General features: G+C 46.6%; 3 protein-coding genes, 1 long non-coding RNA gene and 1 other non-coding gene across 8 annotated transcripts; 4 read left to right on the forward strand and 1 right to left on the reverse strand.

Moving 5' to 3' along the window:
• Positions 1 to 352: 352 nt before the first annotated feature.
• Positions 353 to 3,591, reverse strand: LOC129603693 (uncharacterized). The gene is made up of 2 exons (XR_008693831.1): positions 3,477 to 3,591; positions 353 to 3,393 (listed from the first exon to the last, which is right to left on the reverse strand). It is a non-coding gene; the product is annotated as an uncharacterized LOC129603693 (long non-coding RNA).
• On the forward strand, positions 2,632 to 4,176 carry LOC129603680 (uncharacterized). The gene is made up of 3 exons (XM_055506281.1): positions 2,632 to 3,588; positions 3,757 to 3,935; positions 4,044 to 4,176. The coding sequence occupies exons 1-2, from the start codon at positions 2,632 to 2,634 to the stop codon at positions 3,925 to 3,927; spliced, it is 1,128 nt and encodes a 375-aa protein (XP_055362256.1). The 3' UTR covers positions 3,928 to 3,935; positions 4,044 to 4,176.
• A 791-nt stretch (positions 4,177 to 4,967) lies between these two features.
• On the forward strand, positions 4,968 to 6,605 carry LOC114850111 (uncharacterized). Its single transcript, XM_055506637.1, has 4 exons — positions 4,968 to 5,328; positions 5,422 to 5,743; positions 5,842 to 5,916; positions 6,012 to 6,605. The coding sequence occupies exons 1-4, from the start codon at positions 4,976 to 4,978 to the stop codon at positions 6,603 to 6,605; spliced, it is 1,344 nt and encodes a 447-aa protein (XP_055362612.1). The 5' UTR covers positions 4,968 to 4,975.
• LOC114850102 (uncharacterized) lies at positions 6,479 to 10,208 on the forward strand. 4 transcript variants are annotated; one of them, XR_008693816.1, is made up of 7 exons: positions 6,479 to 6,698; positions 6,829 to 7,041; positions 7,132 to 7,424; positions 7,510 to 7,748; positions 7,842 to 8,066; positions 8,180 to 8,799; positions 8,877 to 10,208. XR_008693816.1 is itself a non-coding variant. In XM_029142079.3 (5 exons), exons 1-5 carry the CDS (start codon positions 6,993 to 6,995, stop codon positions 8,382 to 8,384), a joined length of 1,011 nt encoding a protein of 336 aa, XP_028997912.1. In that variant the 5' UTR covers positions 6,479 to 6,992; the 3' UTR covers positions 8,385 to 10,208. The 4 variants fall into 4 exon arrangements, 1 of the variants encoding a protein (XP_028997912.1); XR_005897346.2 differs by having other exon boundaries at positions 6,479 to 7,041; XR_008693815.1 differs by having other exon boundaries at positions 6,479 to 7,041; positions 8,946 to 10,208.
• A 2,969-nt stretch (positions 10,209 to 13,177) lies between these two features.
• Positions 13,178 to 13,283, forward strand: LOC114850208 (U6 spliceosomal RNA). The gene has a single exon (XR_003784789.1). It is a non-coding gene; the product is annotated as a U6 spliceosomal RNA (small nuclear RNA).
• The last annotated feature ends 1,107 nt before the right edge of the window (positions 13,284 to 14,390 follow it).

The raw sequence follows: 14,390 nt of genomic DNA on the forward strand, positions 1-14,390 counted from the left end.
AAGGTTCAGATTCACTGTGAAGAAAATGATTTCCAAGCTATCTTTCCTTCACGATTGCACCAAAAGTCAAATACATTCATTTTAAGATAGTTTATCAGCCCTTAGCTACACTGTGAATGCTTTGCCTCTGAAATGATTTAAATCTCTTATTATTCATTACATGGGCAACTTGTGGTGGTTGTACTCCCTCACCTAAATTATTTGACCAATTACTTAAAATCGTTGAACGTGATGGTTAAACATAAGTTCATGGTTTTATGACTTATTATATTTTACTTTTATCTGTATTTCCATATTTGATTATCCCTTGTTGTGCCTAACAACCCTGTTTGTAAAATAAATAAACCTCACAAACGTATCTGTAGAGTTTAGTGATTTACATGAGTTAGTCACATTTTTAAATGTATTTTACAATAAACAACGTGCAGAGAAACAGTTCAAAACATGGTAGCAGCCTGTGCCACCAACATTATCAGACTGAAAAGACAAAAGCTCCACCACCTCGTATTCTTCTCAGTGTTTCACCTTGTAACACAGTCACAGCTAATTATAGTCACTTGTTTAACTCTGGTCTGTTTCTAGCATGTGTGATGTCACAGAAAGACAATAAACAACAATTAAAACAACAACAATAGCCAGTGTTTAGGTTTAGCAGCTTTAGGGTAGTACTATAGTCTAATTTTAACCCTGTTTTAAGTTTAACCGTAAAAGTAAAGTTTTAACAAAGACTTTCAAGAATTCAAAGTCATTCGTAAAATAAATTAGAGTCAAAGAAAGACATTTGCACAGAAGTAAAATCACGTTAACAGTATCTGAGATTAAAATAACGTTCAAATAGGAGAAAAGGGGAATATTGTCCAACTCTAAGGAGATCCAGTTGTGAAAAGTTAAATAAACTTAAACATAAACTTATGAAAAAAAGCATTTACAAGGCAGGCTTTCAGACCAATGAACAAAACCTGTCTCATTTATTTGCTTCAGCTTAGTATTTTATCAGTTCTCTATTGTCACTTGAATAGTAGTAGCTAATTACACCACCTCTTGTTATAATAAGTATTAATACAGTAGCTGCAGCTGCACACATGGCGGGTCCTGGATGCAGCTGAGGTGGCACATCTGCGTAGTTCATATGCTTTCCATACTGGCTGCGGTCAACAACGGGATAGACTCGGTCGGGCCAAGCGTTTGTTGTTGGAAAAGGCAAAATGTTTTTTATACAACTGACATATTTTCAGACGTGAACTTCACAACATAGATTTGTTTTTAATTTATTTCTTTGAATAATGTGTACATAAGTATTTCAGGTATTTATAATGTATTGATCAATTCAATTTAAAACACTTTGTCTCTATTATTTATCCATGAAGGCCAATTAAGGAAAAGCATCCAGGAAAATTAATATTACTAATAAGATCAATTAAAAGCGTCATTGTACAGGACAGCATTCACATAGATAACTACTGCTGGGAATACAGTGTTTCCCCTATTTGGGTCCTGCATCAGGGAGTCTGTGTCCTGATGGGAGCCACTGGAACATGGGACTTAGGATGTGAGGGGTCCCGACAGATTTCTTTCTTTGCAGGCTAATGGAATTAAACCAGGAGGTGACGGAGAAAGCGAGCACACTCAATAACAAAGTAGTAGAAGGAGGCTAAGAGCCGCACAGTTGGCTTCTGTAAATTAAGACGTTGTACTGTAGCTTCAAGTCTGCTTGTACAAATCTCATCAGGACTTCCAGAAAAACAAAGAACATTTAAAGAAGAACAAATGTTGTATAAAAACTTGAAATGTAACTACAGACAAGTCAAAGCTACAATAGAGGAGTGGAACTACTGGTACTATTGTACATTTAGCTACAGTACAGTTATGCCACTTCTTCAGTAGACGTGTCTGTGTAAATGTCTTCAATAAACCTAAACCCATTCTTGGTCAAATCTTAGAGCTTTTGTTTGAAGCAGAATCAAATCGACAAAATTAATGTCAAAACCAAAGTGACTGCGTGAAAAATGCAGCATGTCAAAACTCCAAGTCAAACCTCAAATTCACACTATGAAGAAACATATTGCTAATAAGACATTTTCTGTAGTATTACCTAATGAATACATCTCATGTTATTACCAACATCAGAATCACAACTGTTTTTTTGTTCCTGTTCTCGGGAACAAACTTCATCCGCTGTCACGTTATTTTTCTTTATCACAGCTCAGATTCAGATGTATTGCAGCCAACGTTTTCTCCACCAAGTATTGAGTTTGTTCCCTTCCATTATCAAACAGTGAAACACACGCTTGGCGTGTAATAATGCAAGCTGCAGAGTAGATCCATGTCCGTCTATAACCAGCAAATCCCAAGTAGGTGGCAGCTCACAGCCCACAACTTTAGGGAGTGCCTTCATCTGCGCTGCGAGGTTCTGTAGGGCGCAGTCTCTGGAAGAAGAGAAAGGACACACGCAGCATCTTAAATGTTCCAAAGTAAGTCTTCACAACATGATGGCTGAGACTGACCTTTTGCTTTCTTGCTGACCTGTAGCTGAGGAGGAAAATCCGTGAGGGGAAGTCCAGCTACAGGAGGAAGAAGGAGGAGCAGCTGCAGCAGAACAATGTCAGTGAGGTGTGGAGGAGCCTGAAAACCATGTCAGGCTTCAAAGCTCCACATCCACAGGCTGAGGGGGACCCGAACTGGGTCAACGAGCTGAACTCATACTTTAATAGGTTTGACCAAGCACCCACTCACACCTCCCAGCAGCTGCCTCCAAACCTTTTGTCACCTCATACCACAGGATTACCAGCCCCCACAGCCCTTCACACCTTTACACAAAGCCCTCTACCCTCAGCCCTGACGACTGGCGACTCATACCAACAACACCCCCTCACTTCACACCACACTGAGACACTCCCTCAACCCCTATCCTTCTCCAGCACCCAGGTGAGAAGTGAGCTCAGGAAGATCAAGGCCAGGAAAGCAGCTGGACCAGACGGCATCAGCTCCAGACTCCTCAAGTCCTGCGCAGGCGAATTGTGTGGAGTTATGGAGCATGTCCTCAACCTGAGCCTCAAGCTGAGGGTGGTACCACAGCTCTGGAAGACCTCCTGCGTGGTACCAGTGCCCAAGACACCGCACGCCAAAGACCCCAGCAGCTTCAGACCAGTGGCTCTGACATCACCCCTGATGAAGACACCGGAGAGACTGGTCCTGGGTCACCTCCGCTCTGCGGTGGGAACCTACCTGGACCCGCTGCAGTTCGCCTACCGACACGGCATAGGAGCAGACGACGCCGTCATCTTCCTCCTACATCGAGCTCTTTCTCACCTAGAGAAGCCCGGCAGCACTGTGAGGATCATGTTCTTTGACTTCTCCAGTGCCTTCAACACCATCCAGCCGGTGCCTTGCATTCTGCAAGGAGGAGGAGATCCCCACTGCTCCCAGCTGCTTCTCAGCCAATATGAGATCCAGTTTGGGCAGTACCGGGGACAGACCTTCAAGTGGCTCCTGAGTCACGACGTGGGCTACGCTGTGGCCCTGCTGGCCTCACACCAGAAGGAGCGGGAGAGTGGTGACACATCCAGCTCACCACTTATGGCCAACAAGGTGCTGTGGAGTACAACACAGAAATATCTCACTCATCCTAGTACAGTAAAAGTAGAGCCATCATTAGAACTATTATACGGATCCCAACTCACACAGGTCAATCAGAGCAATCATCAAGAAATTCCTATTTCTGTCGTAATACACATATTCTGTTCTCCCGCTACACAGGATGCCCTCACCACCTACAGCAAGCTGTTCCCAGAGGTGATGTCAGCCGTGGAGGGACGCCGTGTCACGGAGGGTTCCACGTCTGTCCGGAGCCAAGACAAGAAGTTGGTGAGGTTCGGCCCCCACGGAGCCATGACCTACGCCTCCATGAACGAGGCCACGGGGAAATAGGGTGTGACGTAAGCCTGTGCACAGACAACAAACACCATGTGCTGATGAAATAGTGACATTGAGTCTTTCTGGAACAACCGCGCACACAGTTGTTAGTGATGTTGTTGTTACTGTAGCTACGTGCAGTGGCTGAGGAAGAAGAAGTGCATCCCAGGCAGCAACCTGCATGCTTTAAAGACCTACATACTGGGCCGGGACCAGGAGAAGAACCAGCATCCCTTCCAGCAGCCCCAGTGCCCACCATCTGACAGTAGGTGTTCTGCTCCCAGTTTGCTTTCCTGCTGCCTGCATGCGTGTCTCTGAAAGCTTATTTCTTTGTCTGTTTTTGTGTGAAACAGCTGCTGACGAGCCCTCAGAGGAGACTCAGCGTGAGTTCACTCACACACACAAACACACACGCACACACACAGTGGTTACAACCCTTTAACAAATGTGAATGATCCTATGGTGAATGTGTTTGGACCTGATAATAGCTGTTCTTCTGTTATTCAGAAGCCTCCAATGGATTAATGGTGTAAAACTGTATGTAATCGATCGTTATAAGGTCACTATGAGGTAAGGTTGATGTTTGCTGGACCCTGTAGAGTCCACCGCTTCTGCTTCTAGCTGGTAGTCAGCTGTAGATCATAAAGCCTAACCACCCAAGCTTAGACACTCATGCCTCGCTTTTGTGTCTTTGCATGAGTTTGATTACTTTTATTTATTTTTGCAGAGGTCCCATCTTCAGCCTCCACTCCTGCAGCAGTCGATGACCTGGACCTGCCTTCCAGTGGTGACAGCGGCGTCGCCGTGCAGCACAGGACCAGAGCTCCAGCCGCAGCTGAGGGCTGTCCTAAACCCTTAGGGCCAGTTACTGGCTCAGAGGTGAGTGCCCCCCCTCCCTCTGCAGGGCAGCTCTCCCACTGTGCTTCACATTGTTCAGTTTGTGCTGACCTTTTGTCTGTTCCTGTGGTGAAGCTGCTGCCTCACAGCTGGAGGCAGACTCTGCCGGAGGAGCAGCAGGACTGGGTGGGCCGGGCTCTGTTCACCAGGAACGCCAGGGGCCAGCATGTCCTCACCACCGACCCTTCGCCTCTGGTGGTACCCTCCCGGAGCCCGGCCGCTCTACACCCAGCCCCCTGAATCGTCCCACGGCTTCTTCCAGAGGCCGTTCTTCCTGTGGATGCCCTACAAGATGTGGGCGTGCAGGCTTGTGTGCCCCAGCTGTGACACGAAGCTGACCGGCGCAGGACTCTACAAGACGGTGCGCAGGGTACTGGACAGGGACGGCTGGTACTTTATGGGCACAGAGTACCTGGAATGTCGTTCCTGTGGGAAGAAGATCGCCACCTGGGCCCAGGACATCATCAATCAGTTGGACCTGAGTCACCAGGATCAATTCCCAGCTGTACTCACCTACAAGTAAGTGCTGAGCCTGTGAGACGCCTACATATAAACGTAAAGAGGCGTGTCGGGTCAGGATTTCAACCGTTGACTTGTTGTGCTCCCTTTCAGGCTGTCCTGCCACAAGTCTGTGATCTTGCAGATGAGACAGCAGACTTTGGGCAACAGTGCGACCTGCCTCCGCAAACAGCTGGTGGAGGACCACACAGAGACCTGGATGTCCTGCACTGCAACGTACCTCGGGGTGCTGGAGAAGCTGGGCGTAGCGGGTGCAGCAGTCCAGCCGGTGACTGTCCCACCCCTGCACCCGGTGCCCACCGTGGGCTGGCTCCTCTCTGTCTTTGTCAGGGACGCCCTGTCTAGGCTGGAGGCAACCAAGGCCAGGGTCACGTCTATCTTCGGCAAAATCCTGAAGATGGAATCTACCAAGAAGGTCAATCTGGGTCATAACGGATCAGCAGAGAACACTGGTGATTTATTTATTCATCAGTGCTGATTACATTTTCTTTCTGCCTATTGTCACACGTCCAGATGACCTCCAAGCTGGCTGGCAAAGCTGCGGGCACTGCAGCGTGGGTGACAAACGTGGGCAACGAGTACGGACAGGTATGTGTGTGTGGGGTGGGCATCAGTTTCTTTCCCCTCACCGTGTATGAAATGCATCACTGACCTTTTTGTTCTCTGCTCTCCACCGCTGCCAGGTGCTCATGTCCGTCCTCACGGCTGCCAAGGGGGATGGGCTTTTGCCCTTGGCCGCAGGGCTGATGCGGCGGTACCGAGAAGCCCAGGTGGCCCCTCCAGCGGTGCTGTACGTGGACCGTGACTGCTGCTCCCTCGCTGGCCGGAAGCACGCGGCGGCCATGTTCTCCGAGTGGGACCGGCTGGTGGTGAGGCTGGACGTGTGGCACCTTATGCAACGCTTTGCCAGAGGTGTCACCACTGAGAGCCACCAGCTGTACCCTCAGTTCATGGCGCGGCTGTCCTACGCCATCTACCTGTGGGACCAGGACGACCTGGCTCTGCTGGAGAAGGCCAAGCGCGCAGAGGAGGGCAGAGATTCCTACATCCATCTCTCTGCCAAGGAGCTGGTGCGTCACTGCCGCCGCTACACGCGCGGCGCGGCAGAGACGGAGAGGCTGATCCAGGAGCTCCTGGATCAGTTCTGGGACCTGCAAAACAATCTGGGCGTCGTCCTCATCCACCGTGAGAGGATGGAGGCAATTTGGAGCGTGCAGCGTCGTCACCTGAGCTGCATCCAGGATCCTCCGGGAGTGGCGCTCTACAGGGGGAGCTGACCAAGGGAGGGATCCGGCTCCCCGTCTACCGCTGCGCCCGAGGATCCACTTCACTGGAGTTCTTCCACCTTCACCTGAACGGCTTCATACCTGGTGAGAAACAAAAGGGGAAACAAACGGCTGTTTAGTTTTTTTCTTGTTACTAGTGTTGTGTTGTTGTGAGATGTTGAAGTTGAGATTGTTTTCCAAATAGTGGAATTTTTTTGTCTCTCCCTGTCTCCAGGCACGTCAGCCAGTGCCCTGCACTTTCAGGTGTACTTGCTGGAGGGCCTGGTACGATGGAATGAAGACCGCGGCAGAGCTTCAGTGGAAGGAGTCCAGAGGCTGGTCCCGCGCAGCTACGATGCCCGGCGGCAGAATTACCTCAATCGGCTGACCCAGAAGTACATGGGTAGGACGCTGGTGGAGACATACACCCAGCCTGGAGAGTACACAGGTAGTGGACTGGAAGTCACAGCATCACACCCCGAGTGATGAGTACATGAGTGAAAACATGTAAACTCATGTCGCCTTGTGTTTCTTTCAGGTGAGCTGATTGGGGTGGAGTACCTGTTTTCTCAGACGGGTGCCGTGCTGGAGGATTTGGGCCGGGATCCAGATGCTCCCAACGGCCTGGATGAGGCTGACGTGGAGGTTGTGGATGAGGAGGAACAGGATGAGGGATTTGAGGAGCTGCAGGACATCCAGTTCCTGCAGGACCAGCAGGCTGCTGCTGCTGCTGCTGCTGATGATGATGCTTCTTCAGATGACACCGACCCCGTCTCACGGGAAGAATCCGCCGTGGAGACGGGAATGGATGTCGCAGAGGGTGACGGCCCTGTAAGTGTAACACATTACACATAACCTAGCATTTTATTGTGTCTTTTTGGTTACGATGTGGATATTTATTCTTTTGCATTTACAGGATGCACTTGGCCCAGATGGACGTAGCGGGTACCAACACGTCACCGCTCTGGCCCACGCCCTAGTAGAGCTGTGTCATCACACGTATGTGACGCAGCTAAAGGCCAGAGAGATCGTCGCCTTGTGGGAGAAGCTGCTGGATCATGACAAGGCACCAGTTGCCCCCCCGCGCCAGTTGGTGACAGGCCACTTTAGGAGCTTGCGGTCCAGCAGCATTGCCGGCATGGACAGCGTGCAGCGGTAAGATTTAAATCATAGATATGAGTCATAGATATTAAATGTGTCTCCTCATGTCTGTTCTGTCCTTGAACACTGGGTTCTGGTTGTGTGCAGTTCCTTTCTAGGCAAAGCTGCTCAGTCCCCTAAAGTCAGCAGGCTGGTGGAGGCCATCATCATGGAGCTGTGTGACGTCCACAGTGAGGGACGTTCACTGGGCGGGGTCCAGGACAGTAGTAGTCCTGAGGGACTGCAACACTATCCGGGACGTTGTAGTCAGCTGCCCCACGCTGATGGCCAGCACCTCCATCCACCTCTACAATGTCAACCAGAAGACGCAATGTATGTATGTCAACCAGAAGAAGTGGTAGGATCCATCTCACCTCACTGGAACTGTAGACGAGGCAGCAGATGATTGAAACCTGTCATGATAAGGGATGTTTGTTTTTACCCAGGCACACAGAGAGGAGCAAGGGAATGAGCACCACCTTCCTCCTCAGTACTGTCCTCAGACCAGGCGGACCTGCTGCTGGTACACAGGATGTCCCATCACAGTCTCTGAAGGGGAACCCTGTGCTACCTCAGAGGCCGTTGCAGCACCCACAACCTGAAGACCCCTCAGGGCTGGCAACCACACACCGTGGGCCCTGTATGACCTGATCGTCTTTCCTGCCATGACCTCTGCAGCCTCCACCACCGTCACTGCTCCTTCTGACACAATCACCACTACCACCCACCATGCCATCTCCATCACCTGCTGCTGCTGCTGCTGCTGCTCCTGCCGCTGCCGCTGCTGCTGCGCCTGCTGCTCCTGCACCCGCTTCTGCTGCCGTTGTTCCTCGCTCCACAGCCTGGCAGAGGAGGATTAGAGAGGAGGAGCTGCGTCGTCAGCGAGAGAGGAGTCTCCCTCTTAAAGAGAGGAAGATCTTTCAGCATGTCCGCTGTCGCTGCTGTGGTCAGCCCAAGAACAAACGGTATGGCCACAGCCGTTACAGGGGAGAGTTCTTCTGTGCCACATCGGAGGGTCGCTCTGTGGATGACAGGTTGAAAGAGAAGAGACGACTGGACCCGAAATGTAGGTCTTTAGATGATTATATTTGCCTGTGTGAGTGGAGCGTCTGTCTGACCTCTGACCTGTTTTATTCTCTACAGACCAGCAGTCGCGCAGGTGAGGTGCATGACAATGCATGTGACTCCTTTTCATCTTTTTTCTGACTGCAGGAGACACCAACTTCACGTGCAGCATAGTGTCACCTGTATATAGTTTGTGTAATTTTGCTTATATATATATTTTGTGTGTATTTTGAAAATCTAGCTAATTTTAATAGAGTATTTTGTTACAAATTTGTAATGTACATAGTTTAATTTTACTGTTGACAATGTTCTCAAGCTTCAAATTCAATTGATGTTTTTGTTACATAAAAATCTTTTCAAAGGATCAGTTCAGTGTTGACATCTTTTCTTTGTAATTACATAATGTATAATTTATAAATCTGATGTGAACCAGGTGAATGATGATGATCGCACATGATCGTATTGATCCATCAGGCCAGATCTAGTGAGAGTGTAGAACATTTGATCTGATCTGTGTGTTCCTCACTGACAGCTGTGTGACAGCTGATCATGAGTCAGAGCCACCAGGAAGACACTCGCCCAATCACCAGCTCCCAATCACGTTCCCTTTATTCCAGGAAGACGATCGTTCAGGGTAAAAGGCCCATCTCCTGCCGACGGCCCCAGGTGGTCTAGGCGGCTCACGATACCCATTGTATGTCCTGTAGGTGTGACTCTGTGGGGGGCAGGTAGGAGCTCCATGAAGGCTGCCTGGATGAGGCTGAAGTGTCAGGCTGCACCAACTTTAGGGAACTCCACAAAGAAGAAATGGAAGACTTAGGAAGGCGAGATTTCACTGGATTCTAAGTGAAAGAGCTAAACACAGACAGTTGACAGCACAAAATTTCTTCAATGTCATTCATCACATGCTAAACTATTCTTTACAGAACCTCCTCTCAGAAAAACTAAGAGAGAGTGTATAAAGGAGCCTTGTATTGTATTTATTTATTGTTATTATTATGTATTTTTTGTTACTTCCCTATTGTGATTAACTTGCTTCTGTTTTCACTTATACACATCAAGGGCATCTTCTGAGGATGAGTCACTGTCCTTTTCTTCAAAATCTCTGGTCTTGTCCTCCTCATGGTCACCATGAGGAGGATACAAAGTGTAATAAAACAAAGTTTTAACTTTGTCAAATTTTGTTGCTTCAAATTAAAAACTTACTGTGACGTCAACTCGTTCGACTCATGGGAAGGTTCAGATTCACTGTGAAGAAAATGATTTCCAAGCTATCTTTCCTTCACGATTGCACCAAAAGTCAAATACATTCATTTTAAGATAGTTTATCAGCCCTTAGCTACACTGTGAATGCTTTGCCTCTGAAATGATTTAGATCTCTTATTATTCATTACATGGGCATTGTTCTGATTGCAGTCCCTTCCATTAAACAGCTACAACTGCAGCTTTGTGCTCCTACTGTGATCCTTCCTGTAGATTTGCTTTTGAGAACATTTGTCGTAATTTTGTAACATATTACCGTAAGGGACCAAAGAGTGTGTGGATAAATCATTCAACTTTTGGTCAGACATTAAGGTCAATACTAATGAGAGAGTTCAGACTTTGAAGCTTTTCTTCTTGCGGGTTTGCGCATCTGGTGGGTTTGAATCACACATGGTTCATCTAGAAATATTTTGAAAATTTGCACTGCGCTTTATCATAAGTTATTGTCCTGTTAGTAAAGCCACACAACCGTTCTAGTGCAGTGTATTTATTATGTTAAGAGCTACATGTCTGAAAATTCATGAGAGGTTGATGGTTGCAAAAAACACACAATCTACTGCTCCGAGGCAATCGCTTATGTTTGTCATTTTCTATATTATCAAAGCATACAGCTAATTTATGATACTGTCATTGTCACTTTATTTGCGTGCTATGACATGCATAGGATACATACTAAGAGATTCATAGTGATACTTATGAAAACGGTGAAGAAAATTCAAGCCATGGATTCAGGTAGGTCCACTCAAGTCCCTGTGCCCTTTGTTGTCACCTGCTGCTGTCCAGAATGGTTGACATCTGGCCCAGTTACTACGCGGGAACTTGCAGGTAACTTCACCGGGGAGAAAGTTGAATAAGAATAAGAAAACCTTTAATAGTCCCGCAGTGGGGAAATTACTTCTCATAACAGCAGTACAGATAAGCGAGAGTACAGCTACAGAACAGTTTGTGTTGGCACAGTACAAAGCAGTACAGTACAGTTGGAGCGAGTATGAGGTCATTGCAGGGTTATTGCACAGTAATGGGTATAAGATTTGTACCGGTTAGAATATATATGATCGTTCACAGATTTACACAAATATTGTGCAGAGCAGGTTGCTATATAAACCACTGATGCAGTGGGTGAGTGACTGTAGTGGGACGTAGTCAACAGTTCTGATTGTACAGTCTGACAGCAGCAGGTAGAAAGGATCTACAATGTCTCTCCTTTACACAGCGAGGGTGAATCAGTCTGCTACTGAAGCTGCTCTCCAGAGCAGACAGTGAGTCCTCCAGTGGGTGAGAGTCCTGGTCCATGATGGATGCGAGTTTAGCCAGGACCCTTCTCTCACCCACCTCCTGCACCGTGTCCAGGGTGCAGCCCAGGACAGAGCTGGACTTGTTGATGATCCTGTCCAGTCTCTTCCTGTCCCTCACTGTGATGCTGCTGCTCCAGCAGACCACACCGTACAGGATGGCCGATGCATGAACTATGCACATTTGGCTAAGGTAAAGACTTTGTAGTTTATAGCAACACAAATTAAATTATTTATCAATTAAGAGTCCTTCTTGCAAGCAAGTCCAATTAACTGAATGCCCAATTAAATCCTGTACTTATTTACAAGCAATATCATTCATGTGTCTACTGCTCAGATTAGACTGTGCAGGCAATGAGACACAAAATAACAGCACCTCTTGGTGCACTTCCTTTGTAGAAAGCAAGCACAATTTACTCTTCACACACCACACAAAGCACTGCTCATTGATGGTTACTCCCACACACAATCCCCTGACTCGCGGTGTACCACCAGAACCATATCTGTTATTTTTAATCACCGAATGCTCTTCAGCTTATCATTTTGTTAAAATAAAAAAAAAAATTATAAACTCATATTTTAAGCATGCATGTGCTTAATATAAGCATGTGCTTAAAACTTTTAGCTTTATTTTATTATCTTGTTTTGTTATCTACAGCACTCGGTGAATATGTTCTTACATAGCCAAGGAAGGGGCTATTTTCAGTTCTAAAAACTTTTAGCTTTATTTTATTATCTTCTTTTATTATCTACAGCACTTGGTGAATATGTTCTTACATAGCCAAGGAAGGGGCTATTTTCAGTTCTATTTCACTGTTTACACATTGTCAGTGAGTATCAGTCATCTACTACTTTTGATTGTTCCAAGTCATCAGTGATTGGCTGAAGTCACTTTGAATGTATTGGTGGTGGGAAAACGTGGGTGGGGAAAAATTTGCATAGACCAAACGAGACGCGTCTCGTTACGCGTCTCGAAAAAAACCGAGACGCGTCTCGTAACGCGTCACAACCTGACAAAACGCGTTACGAGACGCGTCACAACCTGACAAAGCGCGTTTTAAAAACGCCGTTCTTGTGACCCTCTTGGCTTGCCATACTTCAGCACGCACAGTCTGATATTCGCGGTTAGTTGTATAAGCCAGAGTACAGCGCTGACGAGAAGGATGGGGGTTTTCTCGTGGGTTCTCTTCAGGTTCTCTGGCTTTCTTCCACAGTCCAAAAGCATGCATTAGGTTGATTGGCCTCTCTCCATTGCCCGTAGGTGTGAGTGTGTGTGTGTGTGTGTGAATGGTTGTCTGTCTCTGTGTTGCCCTGCGATGGACTGGCGACAGGGTGTACCCTGCCTCTCGCCCACAGCCAGCTGGGTTAGAAAATGGATGGATGGATGGATCGTGTGCCGCCTGAGTGTGTGTGTGTGTCTCTCCCCCACCCTCACCCTACCGCTTCCCCCCCACCCTCATTTCTGCGTGAGGTTCCAGGTGGCAGTTGTTGGAGGAGGAGCTATGAGTGAGTCTTTTGTTCCGTGACCTGCAGTCCTCCAATCCTGAGCGCCTGACGTAAGGCCTGATTTAAATAATTTCCCATGAGCCCCGTGAGCTCCTGTGCGCAAAGACAGGACAAGATTGCAGTAAATCTGGGTAGGAATGTGTCCTGACGAACAGATCTCTCAAAACATGACCCATGGCTGCGTAGACCAATATTTCTTGGCCTGTTAAAGCCACTAGTTGCTTGGCACTTAAAACGTTTAGCAATACTGCGCCACCACAACACAGAGTGTTCATGGACATAGCCCCTATAAGTAGGGGTGAGTTGCAGTGAGATGTTGTGTTACTTCGGTAGCACATATACTAAAATTGGAACGATACAGAGAAGATTAGCATGGCCCCTGCGCAAGGATGACACGCAAATTCGTGAAGCGTTCCTCATTTTAAATAATATTTTAAATATTTTCGGGTCAACTTCTGGTTACGGCTCTTATTTTGAAATACAGACCACACGAGGAGAGACGCGAAACATCGATGTGATTGGATGAACGCGATCAGGTACCGAGTGTAACGTAAGACCAGAAGAACGTGACTTTCGGTGGGCAGCTGGACGGTTTCTCTAGCGATTCGTAAAATTGCCAATGTATAAAAACAGTTAAAACACGACCGCAACCAGTGTTTAAGATTAGTAGCTTTACAAGTATTGTTGTTTTAACTATAGTCATGTAATAGACGGAGACTCCACACGCAACACAGGGCGATGATCCATTAGCAAAAGAATCAGATTTTATCTGGTTACACCGTGAAAGACACACAATAACTTTATAATTTCCATCTCTGACACTTAAAACATTTTACGTGTACTTTGATGAACTCCTCTTCTACCTGTCTTAAAAGTGGGTGTTATTGTTTTGTTGGATACAAAGTGTAATAAAACAAAGTTTTAACTTTGTCAAATTTTGTTGCTTCAAATTAAAAACTTACTGTGACGTCAACTCGTTCGACTCATGGGAAGGTTCAGATTCACTGTGAAGAAAATGATTTCCAAGCTATCTTTCCTTCACGATTGCACCAAAAGTCAAATACATTCATTTTAAGATAGTTTATCAGCCCTTAGCTACACTGTGAATGCTTTGCCTCTGAAATGATTTAAATCTCTTATTATTCATTACATGGGCAACTTGTGGTGGTTGTACTCCCTCACCTAAATTATTTGACCAATTACTTAAAATCGTTGAACGTGATGGTTAAACATAAGTTCATGGTTTTATGACTTATTATATTTTACTTTTATCTGTATTTCCATATTTGATTATCCCTTGTTGTGCCTAACAACCCTGTTTGTAAAATAAATAAACCTCACAAACGTATCTGTAGAGTTTAGTGATTTACATGAGTTAGTCACATTTTTAAATGTATTTTACAATAAACAACGTGCAGAGAAACAGTTCAAAACATGGTAGCAGCCTGTGCCACCAACATTATCAGACTGAAAAGACAAAAGCTCCACCACCTCGTATTCTTCTCAGTGTTTCACCTTGTAACACAGTCAC

This window comes from Betta splendens, chromosome 24, assembly GCF_900634795.4.
Source record: "Betta splendens chromosome 24, fBetSpl5.4, whole genome shotgun sequence".
NCBI classification, from domain to species: Eukaryota; Metazoa; Chordata; class Actinopteri; order Anabantiformes; family Osphronemidae; genus Betta; species Betta splendens.